Source organism: Ochotona curzoniae, unplaced genomic scaffold, assembly GCF_017591425.1.
Source record: "Ochotona curzoniae isolate NIBS_2020 unplaced genomic scaffold, NIBS_Ocur_1.0 scaffold_2683, whole genome shotgun sequence".
NCBI classification, from domain to species: Eukaryota; Metazoa; Chordata; class Mammalia; order Lagomorpha; family Ochotonidae; genus Ochotona; species Ochotona curzoniae.
The window spans coordinates 3,995,482-4,019,687 of NW_024467100.1; the positions used below are offsets into that span (position 1 = coordinate 3,995,482).

General features: G+C 41.1%; 1 protein-coding gene across 1 annotated transcript; it reads right to left on the reverse strand.

The window, feature by feature from the left end:
• Nucleotides 1–2,337: 2,337 nt before the first annotated feature.
• NUF2 (NUF2 component of NDC80 kinetochore complex) lies at nt 2,338–23,073 on the reverse strand. Its single transcript, XM_041003194.1, has 13 exons — nt 22,937–23,073; nt 21,549–21,623; nt 20,841–20,917; nt 20,090–20,151; nt 18,348–18,445; nt 17,129–17,202; nt 14,768–14,864; nt 13,869–13,931; nt 10,430–10,567; nt 8,555–8,695; nt 7,448–7,623; nt 5,800–5,935; nt 2,338–2,985 (listed from the first exon to the last, which is right to left on the reverse strand). The coding sequence occupies exons 1-13, from the start codon at nt 23,057–23,059 to the stop codon at nt 2,848–2,850; spliced, it is 1,398 nt and encodes a 465-aa protein (XP_040859128.1). The 5' UTR covers nt 23,060–23,073; the 3' UTR covers nt 2,338–2,847.
• Nucleotides 23,074–24,206: the final 1,133 nt, after the last annotated feature.

Here is a 24,206-nt window from a genome sequence, read left to right on the forward strand (position 1 = left end):
GAGCCAACTACCTAACCCAGGACCTGCTGCCGTGAGGGTCTACAGGAGAAGGAAGCTGCAACAAGGACACACAAGCTGCAGCAGGGCACCAAACACACACACTCTGATAGGGTACATGGGTGTCTCAACCACTGCCAAATGTCAACCTCAAACAACTCTTTTCTGAGATTATAGAGTCAAGGTGGAACATTCAGATAACTCATCCCATGTTTGTTCTAAAACAGATTGTCCCTAACTTCTGACATTTGTCTTTTTTTGAAGTTACTGTCAGTTTAAGATTTTTGGCTTGTCTTTCAAATCCACGGCTATTTTAGTATTCGTTATGCAAGTTGTGTTATGCCCCCTGGTGGCAATATGGAAAGGAAGATGAGAAGCATATTTCAATCAAAGGGAGAGTGCCAACTTAATTGAAATACGTGGCAGGCCTTGAATTTGAAATGGAATTTCATATAAAATTTCTCTGGTCTTACTAAAAATAGGAAACATCCTGTTAAACTCAAATCAGATGTATTAACTTCAGCCTGCAAGGTGCATATTTCAATTTCCCTTGCTTTGTCACAAAATGGATTAGCTCCTTGAAATATGTCAGTTGAACTTGAAATTAAATATTTGCTCTACATATGGCTAAGTAGCTGAACTCAAAAAAGATAACTCAAGCCTGGATCAGCACAGCATCTCCTTCCCGAGTAGGCCTCAGTAGAGGCCGCACACGGCTGGGGCCATTGGCTTCTTGTATTAGTTTTGCTGTATTAAGTAGCTGTAAAAAGGTTATATGCCCCCAAATAGTCCTCTTCATGAAGGCTCTGGAAATAAATTCTAAATTGCAAAATTAATCCTCAATCGAAGCACTCAAATATGTGGGTATAAACATCGTCATTTTTACCTATTTGGTGACAAAAATAGATAGGCAGAGCCACACCATGTGCTGATATGGAGTGGGAATGACTGTTTCTTGCTGAGTCTGGATAAACAATAGTGCCTGACAGATATCAAGTACTGCGACTTCCTTTGGAAATTTAAAATTTTCCATAGTTCCTCTTTCAATTAAATAGATTTGCACCATAGCAAAACAGCTCGACAGGCAAAAGCATGGAAGACATCACTGGTATAAACTGATTTGGGTGTCAGAATATGATGTCTTTGTAGAGGTGGCTTCACCTGGGAGCCTGGTAAGACTATTGCGAATATGTCAGGGGACGTCGAGAATATATGCTGCGATGAGCAAATGATGTGAAAGGGACGCTTTGGTGACTTAACCCCTAGTTCTTGTAAGTGGATGGTTATGAGGGAAGGAGGTGTAACGGTCTAAGAACATGAATGAGCTCCCTTTCTAATACAGGCGAGGACATAGTTAGGGATGTTATTCACCACGATGGCTTTAACTATTTGATAATCATACTTCAACATAATTGGTTCCCCTTTCTTTCCTGAACTTTTTTCACACACGAAGCACATCATTCTGAAAGGGCTCACTGGGATTCACCAGAATGTCTAAAGACTCAAACAGCTCCCTGACACTAAACATACACGACTGAAATGCAGGAGGAAGAGGATAAATATAATAGAATGTACAAGACTGTTCCAGTCACGAGTGAAGCCATGGCCATAGAGAAAAGTTCTCCAGGATTATGGTAGTGGTGGCAAAAAAAAAAAAAAAAAAAAAAAAAAAGTCAAGGGCAAAAGCCTGAATAGACAGACATTTAAGGGATGAATAGAAAACAAGGCCTTGAATGGAAAAAGTTTGAGAACCAAGAAGGTGGTACTTGTGAGACAAAGTATGAGATAGGCAGAAGTTAGGAAGACAGAAGTATTAACAGGTATCAGCAGAACTGTAGGAGTTTTTCCTTGTGACCTTGAGAGTTCAGGGGATTCTGTATGCAAACAAGTTACAATGTCGTGATGAAATGATGACTGGGAGCGGAGCAGTCTCATGGACAGCCTAGGGGCTACAGGAGCAAAGCATCCGAAGCTGCAGATACGTCTGTCTTGGACTTATACTCACGGCAGAGGTTTGGTCACGTTTTATGCCAGTTAATTAGCCTCACAGCAAGACTTTCCTATTGATGAAGCCCTGATTGTTTAAAGAGAAGCAAGGAAGGGACAAGGCAGTAGCTCAACTGCATATCCCTGTCTACCCTCCCTGGGCACCCCTCTTCTGCTGCTGATTCCATTCCAGGGCCTCTCCTATGCCAGGACCCTGCCCACAGGAGCATCTTATGACGTGATGAAAGGCAAAGCACCTGGAGCTAACAGGTACTCGGTGCCAGCCAGTGGTCTAATCTCATTGCCTCATGAAAACCCCAACAATGTCAATGAAGGCATAAGCCAATCCAACTCTTTTCTTCACACAGTTGCATTTGCAAGTGCGGTACAGTGAGAACGCTGCAGACTTTGTTATCATATACAACACACAAATTTTGGCTGTTATTTAATTTTTCCAAGATCTTCAAAGTTTATCTATAAAGCAGAAATACAAAAGAAACAAACAGACAAACACTACCCAGAGTTGCTTGAGGGAGAATCAAATGAGTCCCCAATCACCATGGTTTATATCATAGTCAGGGTTCAACAATGCCACAACTCTGTATGCCAGCAAAGTAACAAGACATAAAAATACATCTATACACACGTCAAAGGTACAACAAGGCAATAGAGTACAGACAAGTTGTGTTAATTATAAATTGATAAATATTTACATTAAATGCCAGAAGAAATAACATTATGAGTATATAAAAACTGAGCCAACATTGTTACATCCCATAGTTCTACTGGCATCAACCTCCTCTTCCCTTCCCAAGCAAAAACGGAAACGACGGCGAGTCGTTTGTGAGACGCCGAGCAAGGCTGTCAGTCAGGTGTCATTCTGAACATCCTGCTCTTCAGTTCAGCTGCTTTCTTATCTATTCTATCTTGGCACTCCTCTGTGGCCTTTTCAATGCCTTCGTTGTATTTCTCCATAGCAGTTTTCAAGTTCAGAAATATTTCCTGAGTATGGAATCAAACAAAGAATTATTCCTAAACTAAAAATGAATTACAACGATTTCACTCATATTTATTAGTATTTTAAAGCCTAAACTTGTGTGCTCCCACATTGTGCCTGCTAAAAATGATTCATTTCACTGCATATTCTCATGAACATGTGCAAGCTGAAAAGCTGATTTAAAAAATGTAGAGAATAGAAAAATAGTGGTTGTCAGAACCTGGGAAGGACGTGGGGGAAGGGCGGGCAATGGGAGGAGAGAAGAGGGTAAGGAGGGAGGATGGCTGATGGGAAAAATACAGTCAGACAAGAGGAAAACTTTTTGTTTTAAAGATGTATTTTATTTATTTGACAGGCAGAGTTAGAGAGAGGGAAAGAGAGAGAGAGAGATCTTCTATCCACTTGTTCACTCTCCAAATGATGACAGTGGCTGGAACCTGGCCAGGTATTAAGCCAGGAGTCTGGGAATCCTACATGGGCACAAAGGCCCATGCTCTTGGGCTACCTTCTGCTGCTTTCCCAGGCACATCAGCAGGAAACTGGATTGGAAGAGGAACAGCTAAGGATTGAACTGAAGGCCATATGGGCTACTGCAGCTGCAGGCGGAGGCGCTACTTGCTACATAACAGCAACAGCCCAAAGGGGAAATAACTTCTAATATTTAGTAGCACAGTGGGATAACTACGTTTGGCAACAACTGAATATTTTGGAATAGCTACAAGACAGAATTTTAAATATTCCCAATACAAAAACATGATAAATGTCTCAGGTGATAAGTTGGTTACTATGATTTGATCATTATATTACACACATGTATTGAAATGTCGTACTATATCCCATAAGTATTTAGCAGTTACAAGATACTAAAATATTTTACAAATCCATTCTGTAAACCCTATTCAAAAAGTCTGTGACTCAGAAAATAAAATAGAGATATATAACTGGCTAGGATTCTAAAGAATTCAGAATAAGCATGATGGCAACTGGCTAAATCTCTACCCACAAATGCCAGTGTCCCATGAGTGCTGGTTGGTGTTCACGTTGCTCCACTTTCCATCCAGCTCCCTGTTTACTGCCTGGGCAATCAGTGGAGCAGAGACCACAGCCTTGGACCCTGCAGCTGTGTGTGGGATCTGCACGGGACTTCCAGCTTCTGATTAGCTCAGCTACAGCCCTCGTGGACACTTGAAGAGTGAACCAGTGGACAGGAGATCTTTCTCTGTCTCTCTTTCTCTCTGTAAATGTGCCTTTCCAATAAAAATAAGTACACTTTTTAAAAAGTAATAATTGTATCAAAGTCTCATAAAAATCATAAAATTGGCAGAATTGTTTGTGCAAAAGACAGAGCTCTTTTAATTGATCAAAAACCCAATGAGTCAAGGGCAAGATGCTATTGCCAAAAATCCAAATCAGTGTTAGCCTCATGAACAGAAGAACTGTACTTCCTGGCTGGCTGGCCATACCATTATTTTGGAAGACTGTGTTGAGTTTTGGATTACAGATTGCATTTTTATTTATTTTCGTTTTTTTTTAAAGGGTTCATTTCTTGAGTCGAAAAGCAGAGACAAAGAGAGCGAGGACACAGAGCTTTCGGTTGAAGCCAGGTAGTCCAGCACAGATCCTGAGTTTCTCAGTGGGCATCTGAGCAACTAGGCTGATGGCCTGTAACAGTCATACGTTTCAAATGGAATGATGATTAATAGTAAAGAGAGTAGAAGACAGTAAAAAGGATAGCAATGAATCTGAAAATCAAGCTAAGAATGATGAGGAAACTGGGACGAACTAACCTAAACTAGGGAAGCAGGAAAGCACCAATGACCACTGGACACAGGTGTCTTCAGGTGATCAGACAGAGGATGCAGCCTTGTCCAGACTTTTCAGCACAACACAGAACTTGCATTAATTCAAAGTTAACAACAGCATTTTCCCTAGCGTGTGTATAGTGTGTGTAGTGACAGCTACTTGCCGTTGCCAAGAGTTAAGGAGAACTTGCTAGTGCTTCCCAAAAGCCATGTGGAAAACAGATTCAGACGCCAAACTGGTGTGGAGATTCTGATTCATATATTTGGGCGAGAGTTTTTTTTTAAAATTTATTTAAAAATTCTCCATTCAATTCAAATACAAACAACTTTAAGACACATTGTGCCGAGTGACTGTCCCATATAGAATATATAAAGTGTACTACATACAACACCCCATATTCAAGGCATGGTTTGACAAGCCACACTAAAATTACTGAGACATGACTGTTGTTGTTAGGAAAGGTAAAATGATAATGGTGAGACATACAGTGCATCTTTTATAACTGACAGACAAAGCAATCTCAAATTCCAGTTGGTAACTAGTTTTTAACTAATGGTTGGTTCATTAACTATAAAGACTACAAGAACACAAATATGGGTTGATTTGGTTTTATGTAAGAAGTAGTATTAAATTATCAACTAACAGCTTTCTAATCCCATTCTAGAGAAGGGCCAAAGGCGGGGTCCATCTTCAGTTAAGGAACAGGAAAAAGGAATATGGGGCACAGACAGAACAGAACAGAGAGGCACAGCATGCCCCGAGGAGAGCAGGGAGGCAGATGGCGACCGTGTTATTTCTTCCACGTTCTTTCCCTTGCCTTCAAGTAGCGGAACCTTAGGGCTAGTTCTATTATAAGGATAATAGAAGAGCAGATACAAATGATAGGAAAAGGAAGAACCCTAGGGGTCAATTTCTACACCAGAGAATGAGTAAGAGTCCTCATGATGAAGGCGACATTAATTTACATTTCTAGCTCATGGGATCCTCTGAAATGAATTCCTTTCTGACCCACTCACCTGAGACTTCTGTGTCTCCCTTTCCGTGGCATCTTTTAGTTGCTGAATTGCAGATTTAATTTTTTGGATTTCTTGATTGATTATAGTTACTCGCTCACAAACAGCACCTCTTTTTTCTTGAACTTTATTGCAGTCCCTATAGGGAAACAGTGGCAATTAATAGATAATTCCTCTCAAGCATCTAAAACAGGCAAGCACTTAATTCTAATTTTCATTCTGAAGTAATCAGGAGTCACTATTTGACAAAGCTTAAGCTTTTCTCAGGCAACAGAAGGACACCAGATAATCAATCCCCCAAATCACATCATGGTATATATAGTGAAACCTCCACCCAAAAGCCATTCTTTCAAGGTGTGGATTTTTCAGTTACGCTCCGCCAGCTGAGCACACCTCTGCACTGCTGGGGAGAAGAGAGGCAGTGCCAAGTGGCCCGTCAGGCAGTCTGGCACCGAATGCAAAGACCTGAGGTTCTGCCCTTTTCTTCATCTACATTAGCCTCTGTGCAGCAAATGCTCAGGAAATCCCTCCCACTCCACCAGGGACTGGAAGAGTGCTGCTCTTTATATCCCAGGGACATACATTCTGAAAGCACATGCTTGGGACGGACGGGGAAGAGACTGTTGTTTGAAATAGGTCAGCACTCTGGGCAGAACCCCAGAATGTTTAGCAAAGTATTAATTCTTCCTTGAATAAAAATAGTAAACCTTTTACTCGAAACGCAGATGCTCTAACTGCCAGCTGGACAAACGGATGATTCTAATGACACTGTAGAGCAGTGGAAAGTGCAGTCTTTTAGGTCACCACACTTTGGAAAGCAAGAGGGGCCATGAGCAGCTCGCCTGCAGCCAGCAGGGACGTTTGGCGAGGGTTCCTAATCCTGCCTCGTCTGCTCAGACAGCATGGTCTGTTCTAGAACTGTGGCCTTCACACGGGCTGTCAGAGTTAGCGTCATGATGGAGGATCTGGACTTTATTAAATTGGGCTGGGTGATTTCCTTGGGAAACCGTCCTGGCTGTTTGTACACAATCAAGAAAAGGTAGGGAAGCAGCCACTGCGGCAGAGCATGTTAAAAAGGCTGCCTTCGGCGCTGGCATCCCATAGGGGCACTTGCCTGAGCCTGACCGCTGCACTTCCCACCTGCCCCCCGCTAATCTGCATGGGAAAGCAGTGCCAGATGGGCTAAGTGTTGGGCTCCTGCAATCACACGGGCGACCCAGAAGGAGGCCCTGGCTTCTGATCAGCACAGCTCCAGCGATTGCAGTCATCTGAGGGTGAGCCAGAGGATGGAAGATCTGTCTCTTCTCTGTTACTATGCGTTTTGAAATGATAAATCATTCAAAAAAAAAAAAAAAAAAAAAAAAAGAGAGAGAGAAAAATAGGTGCTTTGCAAGTAGTAACAAACAATACTGTTTTGAAAAGCTACACAAAGAAACTGAAATCATAGTAACTAGAAAAAGAAAAAAGCCTGTAGCTAAAACATCTCTAAATTTCGACACAATGCAGCATTAACTCATCGGTTTTAGTAAAGGTATATAAAACTTCCAGAAAGTATGCATGAAGGAGTTTGGAGTCAGGGAAGGGTGGAAAGAAAAGTACTAGCTTTTTGTAATTACTTTCTAGTGCATTAAAATGGGAAATAAAAGCATACTCAATTACGGAGCGCTTGTATTGCTTAACATCTTCATGTTTCTGGTTTATTTTGAATTGTGCTGTAGCAAGTTTTTCCTTTTTCACAATCATCAGTCTTTTGAACGAATTTTCTTCAGTCTTCAATTTCTTCAGTTCGGACTCACCACTCTCAATTTGGTCCTCCAGATTCAGGCTCTGTATTTTAGGAGAAGATATGAAGTCAATACAACCAAGCAAAGAACATGAAGAAGTCATCACCTACAATAAGCTTTGATAAAACCCAATTTTAAAATGAAGAGATCTATGTAAATCCAGAAAGCCCAGCAGACAAACACACTCCAAGTAAATAAGACAACAGGAAGTGAGAAAGCACATGGTAACTCAAGAGATGTTCTGCTCAGCTGTCCTGGGCAAGGACGGGAGCAAAGGGACACGGGAGATGAGCTCAGCTGAGCTGGGACTCAAGGGCCTGAACCCAACGACAAACAGGACCTGTCAATCTTTCCGGTGACTCTTGTTGGCAGGCAAGAGAATGTGCAGGTGGAAAAGAACACTTCAAATACTACCTGCTAACCAGTACTTTCCTTAAAAAATAAAAAAAAAAAAAGAAAAAAATCTTTTTATTAGTAAAATGCTAGTAATTTAGTGGATACTGCACATTAACATGACCAAGTAAAGTGGTAAAGGATTTTCAGGCTTCAAGTCTTAGAAATTCAAGGGACAGCCTCAGCTCTCATTCTCCAGGGCAGAGATGTAAAACGTTATAAATATTAAGTCTCTTATTTTATAAATCTTAGGTACGACAATGAGCAACAGGGTGGAATTTTAAGTTTACTGATGAAAGGGTCATTTCCAACTATTTGAACAAGTTCAAAATTATACTGCTGTTTTCCAAAAGCTATACATGGTAACGGCCTGTTTGTTATTATCCATTTTATCTTGGGGTTAACATGGAAGTTACTGCTCTGTTTAAAAAAAAAACTGTCCTGTGACCTCACATAAAGTACTACAATTATGCTTAAGTGATGTTTTTCTTCAGGAATATACTAACAAAAGTTAAAGCAATCCAAGGGATTATAGTAGCTCATGATGTAACAACATCATGAAAGTTCTACACCATACTAACCTCCTTTAAGATGTTGGTTAATTTTTCCCTGTTATCTGCTAGGTCCTGTATTTTCTTTTGATACAATTGCACCTCCAACTGGCAGGAGGGCAGGCGGTCCACTGAGTCTCTGTAGATTTCATATTTCTCCATCACTTCTTGCTTTGAAAGAAAAAAGAGAGACCACAGTATTATTCTTCTTTATGAAACTAGTAATATCTTTTTATTTTTTGTCTGAAAGAATTGCTTCCTTTAAACCTGAAAGCTTAAGAACAGAGGACAATGTTTCTAAATCAAAAACCCAGCACTTAAACGGCAAATGTCTGATCCTATAAAATGATGCTTCTTAATTGCCAAATATTCTCAAATAAAGGACAACTGCCCTCAATTTACTGTAGCATTCGTTGAAGTATCTTCCAAGAGTTATTTATGAAGACATTAAAGTAGTTCACTCTGTAAATACTCAACTACTTCAGACTCTTCCTGGGCAATCACATTACCATTTATAATCTCCCTATTCATTTGCATAACAGTTATTACTACAGCTAGCTATTTTAAAAAGATTAATTATATTTCAAGATTTAAAAATGAATAACACAGCCACTGCTAACAATTAAAGACTTCTGCCCATTTGGTTCACCCATGGTACTGCCCAGTCATGTGTTACTGCTCAGTTCACTGTGTAAAATTTGTGAAGACTCATACAATTTACGATTTGCATGTCATGGGTATAATCTTTTTACCTGACATATGCAACATTCATATGTTCCAACAGGCCCAGTTTTGAGGTTCCCAATCTTAATAAAAATCTGTACTAGTTAAACAAATGGTATCCTAAAATCATTTAAAAAAAAAGTCTTTGAATTTAATTTCTTAATATACACAGAATTTATTTTTCTAACTGGTAAACTGTTATACTAACTACCTTTTCTTCTAGTTGAATCTCTAATTGAGCAAGAACTTTCTTTTAGAAAACCACCCTTTCTCCTTAAATACAGAAAACCATTCTGGGTTCATATTTCTATTAAGATAAACTCTGTTTACTCCTGTATGATAATCTTAATCATTGAGAGGGCCCTGGGATAGTAAGCTCAGAGATGGGCCAGACACAGTTTTTTCATCAATACTTTAAATGCTAATCTGTCCATCCACTTCCTCTTATTCTACTGCAAATCATCTCCCATGGTAATCTCTGACCACACCTTGTTGCACATTACCCACAGAACGCACACACGCTGCTCTCTCTGCCTTCACCACGCCTCCAAATACAACTGACTGCTAGCTGTGTCTCCCTTAGACACTGGTACAAATTTCTACTTCCTTACCTCTTCCAACTAATTCCAACTCTGCTGTATTGGGCTCCCCTCGATCGATCATAGGATCTGAAAACCTCCCATGCTTTCCTCCCTTTTTGGCTTTCTGAAATGGATGGTAATTTTTTGGAGTTTTACATTCCTACGCCTGAGCCTCCAAGCATACCCAAAACTCTTGCACGCTATCAACTATGGTTTCTAATTATGCAATTGTTTGTAAATTTATTTAATCTCTTTCTCCTTTGTAATGAAAATAATTAGATCTCAGGAGAGCAGAACATTTGTTTTATGAAAGGAATTTATTGATGCATCAGTCTCAGGGTCACAAAAGCTACATAATCATGACAACGTGACTCTCCTCAGTTCTCATGTTCAGGTCCCTTGTCCTGATCACTCACAGGGGCGTCTCTGGCTGCTCTTTAAACTGACTGTGTCCCCTACATCCACTTTTGAGAGGAGCTACAAATCAGGGACACAGCAACAAAGTTTAAGAGGTAACCAGTACAGATATTTGGAAATCAGAAAATTAATCCATGATCACACAAAAGCCACAGAGAAGCAATGAAATGAAGTGGAAACTCACCCTGGATGTTTTTAGCCTCTGGACGGTCTCTTTCATTTTTTCTTTATAATTCTTTAGTTTCTCTGGAGAATCCACAATCTTTGTCTTCAAACTGTCTTGCGTTTCTTTCAAAGAAACTAGTGACAACTTTAGCTCATTCTGTTCAGAAAACATTGTTAAATATTAAACATAATAAAACTGGTGACTTAGCATATCAGTAATGGAAAAGAACAAAACCAGGTCTACCTTCACTATGGTGGGAGTGAAATTAAATCTGACCTCCTCACTTGCCTGCTTAATTGCTTAGGCGTGTCTATGCGCGAGGATGCAATCCCCATAGTGTGAAAGTCGGGTCCTTTCATAATATGGTTCTTACCTTGCTTTGCACTTTTATCTGCTTACTACACCCTATCAGCTAGTGTTTGGCATAGATCATTCTAAGTGCTATCTCTTTTTAAATATCTTTAAAAAACATTTACTTATTTATCTGAAAGACAAGAGAAACACAGAAAGAAAGAGCTATCTTCCACCTGTGAGTTCACTCCCCAAAGCACCACAATGGCTGTGGCTGGGGCAGGATGAAACTAGGCACTTGCAACTTCATCCAGGTCTTCCCAAAGGTGGCAGGTGCTCGGGTCATCTTCCTGCAGGGTTTTTCAGGCACAGGAGCAGGGAGATGGAGCAGCTGGGCCTTGAACTGGCACTGTGATATGTGATGCCTCAGTTGTAGCTGGCAGCTTATCCCACAAAACCACAATGCTCGCTCCTAATTGTGGCCCTCCTAGAAAATCAGCAACCCACTCCTTTCTCAGGCAGAAATCACTGGACTTCTACTGACCTTTGAACAGTCACCACTGCCTCTACTTTCCTTCTGCAAATAGTACAGTCAATATGTTGCAAAACTGTAATTAGATATTCAATATATTTCCAAGTTAGCCAGGCAATTTAGAATTGTGAAGGTATTGTTGTTCTCCCAATACCCAAATAAAGTAAGAGCACAAATGTGTTTTCCTTTCCATGAATCGCAGAAGTCAACGCAACCGTAATGGAAACCAAAGTAAAAGCTGTCCAGCTAGTCTATTTAAACTTTGGTGCAGGGTCCGGCGCAGCAGCCCAGCAACTAAAGTCCTTGCCTTGAATGCACCTGGATTCCATATGGGTGCCGGTTCTAATCCAGGCAGCTCCACTTCCCATCCAGCTCCCTGTTTGAGGCCTGGAAAGCAGCCATGGATGGCCCAAAGCCTTGGCACCTTGTACCCGTGTGGGAGACCTGGAAGAAGTTCTTGGCTCCTGGCTTCAGATTGGCTCAGCTCTGGCCGTTGTGTTCACCTGCAGAGTGTATCATCAGACGGAAGATCTTCCTCTGTCTCTCCTCCTCTCTGTATATCTGCCTTTCCAATAAAAATAAATAAATCTTCATATGAACCTCTTTCCCAAATACCTGATGGTAACACACACATTGTTATAGGATATTATGATTCCATGTACTGATATAAAAATTTCTCAGAAATATGAAGTGAAAGGATTAACTCATAGATCAACACATTCTATAAAAACAGATCGAATAGTGATATGTGACTACCTGCATCTGAACAGGTGCATACAGCATCACAGGAAAAAGGACCAGAAAGGTGTTCCCTCTAAGTGAAGTGGGACGGGCAAAGAAGACCTTTAAGTTCAGCATATATGTTTTATAAATAAGAGAGATGTCCCAACATATGACTTCTGTAATTTGTCTAAATTTTAATTTAAGAAAAAAAAAGTTATTACCTTCTGAATGGCTAACTCAGAGGCCAAACTGAATGTCAGCAATCCTGCATTTCTGCGTATTCTGTTCTTGAAGTCAGTGAACGCCCCACTAGCTAGCCCCTTTTAATGCTCTACAGAACCAGAACTCACATTTACAATAGTGCTGACTTCTTTATGAAAAGCCTAAACTGGATACAATTACATAATCGTAAATGAGACAAAAAGAAAATGAGTAACAAATTCAAGCCATCTAGGTACTACTCAGAAGAAAAGCATTTGCCAATTTAAAAAAGACATGATACTAAATTTCAGATGTATATAAAGTATATGTGTTAAATTAGTAAGGAAACCAAAAAACAAACAAACGTATTATGAAAAATAATGAGGGACCAATGTGGTGGCGTGGCAGGCTAGTCCTCCACCTGCAGCACCAGCATCCCACATGGAGCCCGGCTTGTGTTCCGGTTGCTGCACTTCCAATCCAGTTCCCTGCTTATGCATGAAAAAGCAGTGGGAGATAGCTCAGATCCTCGGGCTCCTGCACCGACATGGGACTCCTGCTCCCAGCTTCAGATCGGCTCAGCTCCAGCCATCGTGGCCGGCTGGAGAGTGAACCAGCACATGGAATACCTCTGTTAGTCCTTCTCTATAAAATCTGCCTTTCAAATAAAATAAATTTCAAAAAAGATAAAAGCATTAAGATGAATAGCATAGGCTTTCCTATGCACAGAATAAGAGCCTGTTTTTTTGTTTTTCTTGCCTTAAGACTAACTGTAAACCTCCATTCTGGCAAGCATGCTAGGAAAGGAAAACACCCATATTACTAAAACTACTTTCAATATGAGTCAACTACAAATGTCTATTTGACACAAAAATCCTAATTTAATAACTGACTTGAACATAAAAAGGAGGAATTGGTGCTAACGGGATTGGGGCTCAGTTACCACTGAGAATGCCGATATCCACAGCCGGAGTGCCAGGCCAGGCTCTGGCTGTTCTGTTCCTTATCTAGTTCCCCAGTAAAGACCCTGGGAACCAAGTGCCTGGTCCCCACCAGGTGGGAGACATGGAGAGCGGGCAGGGCTCCTGCTTCTACCTGTTCCAACCCCAGCCTTGTTGGTCACCTGGCAGGTGGGTCAGCAAATGCAAGATTTTTCTCATTCTACTCTCTCCCTCTCTCTGTCATCATTCAAGCAGATAAAAAAAAAATACATCTTAAATAAGAATAAACAACAACAAGAATCTGATGCACAAATGTCTATTTAGTTCAGACACATGGCTTTAACACACAGATAAACATTGCAGAGGTCTCCCACTGGACTCAAAGGATCTGTATTATGGTACATATACATACTATAGCATAATATGCAGCCATTAATCTAAGCAGACCCATTTACAACTCCTGTCACTATTTGGACTACATTGCTAAGTGAGGATAAAAGGCAATTTGAAAACAGACTGAATGTAGTATCACGGACGAACCATTACACACATATGACAATAAGTAAGAATGCAATCCATGATATATATTAGTTGTAGTGGTGATTTTTCAGTTTTTTTTAACCTTCTTAATATATTTCTATGTGTCAATGTTTTGTAAAACAATGTACATCTGTTATATTCAAGGAAAAATGATAAGAAATATTGGATTAAATAAATCTATACTGTTCTCTAAAAACACAGCCAAGCTTTAAATGCTCAAGTTGCTTACCAAACGTTTGGTTTTCTCTGAAATATCTGACTTCTTTTGGGAATTCCCCTCCTGCAGCACTATCTAAGGAAAAAACAAACGCAAGTTTTACAGTGATTCAAAGCGGATTTAAATTCAATCATTGCTTTCTCCTAAAATAAATGTAGGAGAGGAACTGAATCAGCCAAGATACCGTTAAATGTTCTCTGTTCACAATGTCTTTAGGCCAAAGGAAATATCCAGTAGTTTCTTTACTAGGTTGTTGGGTATACATATCCTGCTAATGGTGCACCGGTGGGAAAAAGAATTGGTTACAAGGAAAAATATTCTTAAAGTAACCTCACGATGAACAGCACCCTTCCTAAGTAGATGCTTCCACATATATCCACACACCTTGGAATCAGGCTGGAGGTAGACCCTACCATTTCCTGTTCCATAGCAATTTTCCTGACGTTTGCTTTTTATTACAGAAAATGCCAACCCCCCAACTTCACAAAGATCGTAAAGGGAGGTGACATGGCCTCACATTCAGACCACCATGTGCTAATGGTTCAAGAGGTATAGGACCCATGCTGAGTATTACAGCGCTTCCCTCGAAAATGTATAACACAATCCTGAAGCCCCCCTGATGGCATGCTGCAGCCTCCCAGCTGCTTTAGAAGACAGTTTGGGAATAACAGGAGAATCCAAAAATATTGTATTCAACAAGAAAGTACCTAGTTTTGACAACACACACCATCATGATTTTACATGCTTGAAAGAACAATATGCCCATCAGGGGAGGCACATATGGGCATAGCAACCAACAGGTTCCAATCATTTTGCCACTAACGCGGTGTGCTCTTTCTCCGACTGCGTGCCCGATCACATCTCTAAAAATACATCTTTGTGTCAATTTTAAGATATGGCCAAATAAATACCGTTTTCTGACGGAAGTCCTGATTGAGCGACTGCTGCAGCTCTTGGATGTCGTCTGTGAGCTGCTTAAACTCCTCCTGCTCCTCAACCGGCACGGAGCTGCAGGACACAAGGGCGCGAGCATTCACTCAATTCTTAATTGGGAAAAGTTAAACTCAAGCCTCTGCCCTTAACAACTCGGATGAAGAGCACGTCTACTGCCACGTTTCTGAATTCCTTACTTTCTTCTGACAGAGACAACCACCATCAGATGGACCCCTTTCAATTTCTACCATCAGATCCCTGATTTGTCTAACTCCGATCCTCATGCACCTGCCATTTTTCTTGACCAATCCCAATTTCTCTTCTTCACCCTGGCTCTCACATCTTCACGTCTCTTATTCTAATCACCCATTCTTCTTTCCTAGTCCTTCACGAACAGCATTCAGACATGCTCAAAGCCCTTCCATGTTTACTGTTAACCTTAATTCTTGCCCAGCCATCAGCCATCTGCGTCCATACTGCAGTAAATTCGCTTTACAGTCTTTATCTGTTTCTCTGTTAAGTCTCCTTTCCCACTATCAGTCTACAAACACAACTCTGGTTAATAGTTGGTCATGCTTTGCAGTCTATGTTGCAAAGATTCTCTCCCACTGTGTCATTTTCCTTGATGTGATGTGTGCTGTCTTTTCCCACCTTCAATTTTAATATCTGCCTCCTATATCCAGTCTTTTCAGCTTACTGCTTGCTATAAAGCCATTTTCACCAGAGGCAGGACAGAAAAGCTCTTGCCTGAAATGCAAAGCTAAAGACAACACATTGAAAGGGGTTTAATAAGAAACACACACACACAAAAACCAAAAAACCCTTGTGCTCAAAATCAATATAATTGGTCCCCCCAGCTTAAAATTTTTCTCCAGAAACCATTTTTCAACTTTACAAGTTAGAAGAGTGATGGAAACCCCTGTAGAATTTGGCTCTCCCGCAGTGGGCAGCCTACACCCTGCAACGCTGAGCAGCAGCAGGGGCCACAGCTCCCCATGAGCCGCGCTCTCACGAGGGTAGATCAGCAGCACCGTGCAGCCTGCTGTGTGCTTCAGTATATTCAGATGTTCAAGACCAAGAGCATCAGACCCATGGGCCTATGTCCCAGGAAGCGCCCCTACCAGGACACAAGGCCCAAAGAGGATGTGGAACATCTGTACATACGAGCGTGTTGTAAACACCTTTTAGAAAAAAAAGTGTAAGATAAGCTTGCCTTGCTGTAAGAAAAAAACTGAAATTTATGCATATGGGGGATCTTCAAAAAGTTTATTTAAAATGCTTAAGAAAACACATGGCTTGGTACAGCTGCCTGTGAGGCCAGGCTAGCATTCTGTACAGGTGCAGCTGAGCTGAGCTGATCTCCTTCTAGGCAGCTCCCTGATAACAATCCGGGAGGCAGCAGCAGAGGGCCCACGTGTCGGGCTCCCACCACCACTGTGAGAGGTGAAGCTCCCGGCCCTGACCTGAGCCGGCCTACGCCTGGGTGCTGTGCCCACCTGGAAAGTAGAGCAATGGACTCAAGATCTGTTTCTCTCCGTGATTCTGCCTTTCAAACAGAATAAATAAATGCCCAAGTGACCCAGAAAGACAGGGAGTAACAGAGAAACAGAGATGTTGAGACCCAGACATACTTTCCATCCGCTGGATCACTCCCCAGATGGCTGCAAAATGGCCAGGGGGGGCCAGACCTTAGCCGGGGACGAGGAGCCAGAAGCTTTTTCCGGGTCCTCCATGTGAGTGTAGAGGTCCAAACACTTGGGGCCTTTCTCCCACTGCCTTCCTAGATGACTTGCAGGGAGCGGACCAGAAATGCAGCAGCTGGGAGCTGAACCCATGTGAGATGTCGGTGTGGCAGGCAGAAACTTAACATGCAACATTACAGTGCCAGCCCTAACCTTTAAATTTTTTAAAGTTTTTTCACATCAGGAAGGTAAGAGCATAATTTTTGACTGAATTTTTTTTGGCATCTAATCCATGAGTTAAAAAACAAGACAAAAATAAATTTAAAAATTCTGTCCAGGAATAAAACTTTTAACAGAGTTAACTGTCCTAATGGAAGAAAGAGTTTGGACAGTTATTGTTCTCAAATGCAAGATTAATATTCCGTATATAATTTAGGGGAAGAAACATTTAAGTTAAATTTGAAGAAGAAAGCAGCCAAACAGTACATAATTTTCAAAAACACCTAATCTTATCTTTTATTTTTTTATTTGACAAGGTTAACTTAAGTCTCATTTACTAAAGATAACGGAAGATACTTAAAGAAGACTAAAGGGTTATAAAAGAAAGCTTGCCACTCACTTTACACTTGGTAATGCATTTATCTATTGCCCACTTACTCAAGTCTCTCCAGTTTCAGTAAGGCCTCCTGGTGTGCGGTGTTTAACTGATGCATTTTGTCCACAGAGGATTTCTATAAAAGCAATTTTAATAATCTTATATATTAGCACTTTTCCATAGAAGCAATAATATAGATTTTTATTTCTAAGATCAACAAGCACATATGGAAGAGGTTCATTCACTAATTGTTATCATCAGAAATGAGAAAGATAAGACAGTTAGGCATTCATAGCAAGTGAATTTAGAAATGTCTTTTCTTTACACAAATGCTGACTCCTTACCATAGCCCAGTACTGCTAGTTTCTGTGAATTTCCAAGATGAATGTGGAATTCCTGAATTCTAGGAGTTTGCTCTCCATAAAGAATCAGACGCATAAGTCAACAACACAGCTTGCTACAACACTGCATATAGTAGGAAAAGAAGAATGGCCTCTAACACAATGCTGGAAACAGCTGGGGAAAGAATCCTGGAGGCTTCCCGGGGTGACAGCTGCCTGAGCTTTACATCGAAGACAGGAGAGACCATCCAAGCAGAATCACGTAGGCCAGTGCTGGCACGTGCAGGTGTAAGCCGTGCACGGCGTGTGATGTCTAGGCATCCAAGCCCAGCGTGCTGTGTGTAAAGCCTGGAGCAGCCAGAGCATGAGGTCTCACTGACTGGCGTGACTTGGATGCTTTTCTGAGAGCACAGACTTGAGACAACTGGGAATAACCATGCAGACTGTCCACAACCAGCCAGCATTTAGTCAAACTAAGGAAGGAAAAAGAGTTTCAACTAACTAAAGTGACTGACTGCAGTGGAACAAGATTTATAATGCAGTGCTGGGAAAACATGATAAACATGGTACGAGCAGGCATCACTTCAAAGGCAAGTCTAAACCTTAGCTACCTCAAATATTCAAACAACACTACACTACCTACTCAACATGCAAAGGAAAACGAACATCTCCTACCATAGGAAAGGAAGGCTCAGCCACGAGATTTAAACACTAAAAATATTCCCGTCACTTCCTAACATGAACGATATAAAAGAAAATCCCATTCTGGGGTAAGCTTTTCAGGAGCCAAAATCTGAAACTTTAATATACACACAAAAAATTTCAATGCCAAAGGCCATCCAACAATTTGATATTCTGTGACAAACATATCAACGTAGATTAACAGCCCACATAAAAGGTACTCATGCAGTATATGAAAAAATAAATATTTAAGTCTTACATATTGCCAAAGAAACTCCATATAGGTCTCACGGCACGCTTCTCTGAAGTGAATAAAGTTGATGATGCCACTTAAAAACCGACTTGTCCGTTTTGCTTCTAAAATAAAAAAAGACTGAATAAATCTTTAAAGCCACATTAAGAATCGTCCTCTCCTCCTCTTTACCCTGCCCCAAATCTATAAAATAAAACTGTGTACATTCTTAGGAAATACAGGATATTTGCTCAGAGTTACACGTAAGAATTGCGCTCGTCAATAACTCGCAAATTACTGATGGCCACAAGGAAACAAGAGGACCAGGTTCCTCCTCCCATTATAAACAGCTGAAAGAACAGAGCAAGTGACCAACGTGTGACCCTGGCCAACACGCAGCACAGGACAGAAATCTTCACAACGAATGAGCTGAACCCGCGGAGTCTGTCGGCTGGCACTACGCAGCCTTCAGGCAGCACCCTGTTGCAGTGCCACGCACGTTCTGGTGCGTGGGTGAATGTGACACGTCCACACCGCCTCACAGCAGCCTGGCTTACAAGGACCGAATATGAGAAACAGCCCAAATGTCTACCAGCTATCCAACGGAGCAGTGAGCTGTGCAGTTTGCTGACATAGCACCCCAAAACAAAAAGAAACACAACACCCACAAAAGCAACCATTCAGATAGATTTTTAAAAATTTTATGCTTAAAGAACCCAGAAATAATGACTGCATGGTAACCTAGCAGCTAAAGCCCTCTCCTTGTACCCACTGGGATCTCACATGGGCACCGGTTCTAATCCCAGCAGCCCCACTTCCATCCAGTTCCCTGCTTGTGGCCTGGGAAAGCAGTCGAGGATGGCACAAAACCTTGGGGCCCTGCACCCCACATGGGAGACCCGGAGATGGCTGCTGGCTCCTGGCTTCAGATTGGCTCAGCTCCAGCTGTTGCATTCACCTGGGGAGTGAATCATTGGATAGGAGATCTTTCCCTCTGTATATCTGCCTTTCCAATAAAAATAAATAAATCTTAAAAATTCTAACAGGTAAAACCACAGCAACAGAAAAGAGACCCACTGTCAGGCAATGGGAATGCTATAGGAGACAGCAAAGAAGCGTGACGGAACTTCCGGGGTACCGGAAATGGGCTTTACAGGACTGTGACAATGGCTATGAAGTGACATACACTGGGTGAGACTCACTTCATTTACATTTAAAGGGGTGGATTGCTTTGTTGTACATAAATTTCAAGTCAACAAAAAGCCAACAAAAAGACCCAGAAATGATAAAGATACAGATTTTTAAGTACTGCACCAGATCACATACAACACAGAATGATTTGATAACTATCCCAGTCAAATGAATAGAGGAACACTTACATAACCCTGGGAGAATCATACAATCTCATGTAACATTGAACTGTACTTATTATTCTGAAAAGAAAACTTCCACTTGTTTTTTGACAAAGCTGGTATGATGAAGCCATGATGTCACACCTGCATACAATCTGCACTTATGTTCACATGTATATGGAAAAGTTTTAAAATGTAAGGATTTTATCAAAGCTGATTTTTTAAAAAAAAGTTTCTGCAGATTTACAGGAAAAAAAAAAAAAACAATTTCAGTATTAAGGCATGATAATACTTACCCTAAAAGATGAGATTCATTGTTATAACCAACTTCCTTTCAGTTTTCTGATTATATATTGACTAACAGCCAAATGGCAGAATGAAACAAGACAATAAAAATTGCTTTGAGTTCCCACTTACTTGGATATAGAATATCAGCAATCTCAAAGTCATTCACCCGGCAGATGGGCAGAAATGAATCTCTGGATAGAGAACAGTGAAGACTGTGTTACAAGCACATACTTAGTCATACGACACAACCACGCCGACTACAACGTGACGACAGAGCACTAAATCTACCTTTTCCGGGTATTACAAATCAAGGTACACATGATGTAACAATAACAACAAGCATTCATGAAAACGCCAAGATACATCAAGAGCTCAAAATCTTCCACACTACACACAGCAGGGAAGACACAGCCTGGGTACCCACACTCTTCCACTTCCAGTACTACTTCCTGCACGTGCGCCCTAGAAGGCAGTGTGTGATAGCCCCGGGACTTGCATTTCGTCACTCCTAAGAAAGCCCTGGACCGAGCTCTGGGTTACTGCTTTGGGCCGGCGCAGGCTCTGTTATGGATGGCATTTGGGGAGTTAAATCAGTGGAAAGATCTCAAACTCTCTCTGCCTTTCAACAAAGAAGAAAACACACTTTTAAAGTTTTAAAAAGAAGATAGCAGATAATTAAATGTCTTAGAATTTCAATTGCAAGCCGTCTAAGATGTTGTCCATTCAGTTTGGGGAACATCTGTGATTCGGGATATTGTACAGGACGGAGGAGCCTGGGAAGGGCGGCCATTCTTTCCCAAAGAAAATCACGTCATTAACAAAGCGTCAGGCTAACATGACCGTGAACACACACTCACACATACAGACACTCCTTACTCACAGGTGAATGAACAGATTGCTCACTGGTAGGAAGCCTTCCATGATGTGTGGATACATGACTTCCGTGTTCACTGGCATCTAAACGCAATACATCACAACATCTAAGATACACACTGAGTAGACAGCACTTCAATTACGAGACATTTTTATCACAAATCAAAGCCAGAATTTATCAACATATCATTAAAGTGCGTAACAAAGGAAAAGATCTTAATCTTGAAATCTTTTACACACAACCATAATGGGGAAATTCTACCAACTTTATATGTCTACTACCTCTTTTGACATTAATGATTTCACAATCACACACAATACTAAGTCTGTCTTACTCCAGATACCCAATACGCTAAGCGCTCAGTTGTCTCGTGTCAATTATTTCAATCTTCCTGCATATAATTCACCATAATAATTAGGACACCTTTCTCAAGAGAGAATGATTTTTACAAAGATCTCGCTGCTGCCTCAGAAGACAGACCCCTAAATCTGTGACAATCACATTTATCAATAATTTACGTCACTTAGAGATTCTGTTAGAATTTTCACCTGACAAAAGTCATGTAAACTGCTACTATACCCAAGATTCCTTTGCAAGTGACAATTTTATAATAACACTTTGGATCATTTGTTGAAAAACAAGTCAAAAACCTCCTCTCCAAAAATACAGTATTCACCGTGAGCAGAACTGTATTAATAATTATTTTCAACTCACCATGTAAAAATGCTCCAGTCGAATTCCATACACTATTTGTAAGGCTCTCATGTAAATCATGTGTAAGACTTCCGGCTACAACACAAAAACCACTTTTAATGCTGTGATGCACGGCTCTAAAGCTGTAGCACTATCAGGACGACCAGCGCATATTATAATGAGAAGCAAAAAGAGATGACAGCACTATTTTCCTTCAAATATTTGTTCATTCTTCTAAATTTTACTCAGCAGTTTGTTTGTTTATTGATATCTAATAAGTCAAAAACCTCCTCTCCAAAAATACAGTATTTACCATGAATACTGTTAGTTTGTGTATATCTAATAACAAACCGTCAATGGGATCATTATTTGAGAAAGAAAGGTGGTATGGCCAAATCCAGCAGGAATCCACTGGCTGCCTTGAGGGAGCGGGGGAAGGTTGGTCTTCAGCACAGGCTCTCGGGCCTGGGGCAGAACACATGGCTATGGGGAACCTGGTTTGCTGTCTTACGTGTTACGCTTCCATAGATTTCAGGTTTAATGGAGTATTTGATCTAGGAGCTATACATGCACTAGGGCAGTGCAAGACTGGAAAAACCTTCTAAACGAGCAGTTCCCACATACTGGCCTGTGGAGCTGTCCCAGTCTGGACATAGGTTACTGAGTGAACAGGAAACTAACTGAAAAGTATGGGGAAGCTACAACGCTAAACTTTCCATAAAGCTGATTTGTTCATTAGCTCAAAGGCCTGTTAGTAATTCTTAAAATATTCCTTACATTTGAAAGAACTGAAGTGTTACAGAAATCAAAAGGTCTGAGTTCCACATCACTACACCACCAGGTTTTATTATATTATCACTCCAGTACCAGCATGGAGTTCTGCAAGGAGACTTTGGGATTTTTCTGAGACATATAAATTGTTCATTTTTGCATTTAATAACCGAAGACATAAAGAATAATGCCTGTCAAAACAAGTCAATTTCCCCCTGGGGCATAATGCAAGAAAATTAATCTATAAGCTTCCAAAGAGCATTGTTTCTAAGTATTTTTTTTCCATGGTTGGAAACCACTCGTAGTAGGTTCCATCAAGCCCTACCAATAAATGATATCCTCAAACCAACACTTCAATAATAACAGAAAATTTAATATACTGTAATGTATCTATGGTTGAGAATTTTTTTAAGAAAACCACCATATTAAAAAATTCAATTCCTATTGGAAATGTCTAAGTTGCCCTACATCCAAACCTCATGTTATTTTAAAGTTACATGAAGCGAGAAATTTTCTCTGGATTAAGATGACTGGCCTACATCAAATGGGAAAGCTTACTGCCTTTCTTGCTACGTTATAAACCTAGCAGCTTTGTTTTCCAACTCCACCAGCCAAGCTCCAGTCCGGCGCTGTTTTACCTTTGGATTGGGATAGAGATCATTCTTGGAGAGGTTTTTACCATCGGCTCCCGTTAAGAACTTGTTGCGAATATGAACCACGATCTCAGCCACATTGTATCGGGGGAAAGACAAGGTCTCCATCTTGGGAGACTTCCGCTAGCCTGGAGGAGGAAACAACAGTCAGAAGCACCACCAAACACCATCAAGTCGGAGGTTCTCTCTAGAAAGTGACAAAAATCAACGAAGCCGTGTGTGATGACTTCCGGAAGTGTTAAGTGTCATCAAGTACACTTGCAAGACAAAGTCAGTTGCCCCACTGAGAAGGATGCGCAAAGCTGCCCACTCTGCAGTAACAGCCATTCCCCACTAACACTCTGAATGCTGCTCACTCCTGAATGGAAGGGAGCACTTTGGCTGAATAGACAGAGTAGAAACCACGTGTTTCTTTTTTTTATATTTGGGGGCTCAGGGGTCTTGCAATCAATAGCGAAAATGAATCCTCAAAGTAAAGCACACAGCCAACACCACCAACAGAAGCTACAGAAGATCAAGAGCAATATAGGGTAGGTAACTCGATTCCGATTGGACATCCCACCCCACGTGCATAACAGGTGCTGGTTAGTAAACCTTAACATGGAAGTTGGAGAGTCAAAGAGACAGAATAAGTCAGTGATGGAAATCGGCAGAGTATGAATTTCAAAAACAAAAGCACACAAACCCACTGCCTTAATGTCTTCAAACAAATATTTTTACCTCAATCTTTCCTCCTCCCCAGGCAATCCCAATTCATGGTGGCATTGTTTGTGCTCAGGACACGTGTGGCTATGGCTATTGGAATCCAGTGGGTACTGGCCATGGATGCTGTTTAACCTTCTACAGGGTCTAAATTCCATCCCCATTCCTCCTCCAGCCCTCACAGGGTAGAAACATTCTGTCCAAAACTGCAGCAATGCCAAGGGTCCCTACAACTTTACACCTGTTACCAGATTGGTCAGAATGCACTGAACTTGGAGAACTCCAACACTATGTTTTAACATTCTAATAACTTTCTCTTTTCCCCTGGAGACCTTTGCATTTTTTTTTTTATTGTAGTTCTACCTGTCACACAGCCAGTATATATTATAGCTCAGCAGCAGCAGGAGCCGTGAGAGAAGCGACAAGGGCCCTCCAAGGCCTGACTACTTACAGATCCCTTGCCTCCAAGCGAGCAGCACAGCCCAGACCTAATGAGATCAGGTTTAGTTCTGCATACGCACCTGTGGGAATCCATTTCCTTAGGCTCCTAATG

What these genes read in the sequence shown, in the direction of transcription:
- NUF2 (XM_041003194.1), bottom strand. Translation starts at nt 23,059, where the DNA reads ATGGAGACCTTGTCTTTCCCCCGATACAATGTGGCTGAGATCGTGGTT. An exon ending in AGGACTTCCGTCAGAAAACG is followed by an intron (nt 13,932 to 14,767) that starts GTATTTATTTGG and finishes TTTTTTCCTTAG; the next exon opens with ATAGTGCTGCAGGAGGGGAA. An exon ending in TACAAGCGCTCCGTAATTGA is followed by an intron (nt 5,936 to 7,447) that starts GTATGCTTTTAT and finishes GTTTCCCTATAG; the next exon opens with GGACTGCAATAAAGTTCAAG.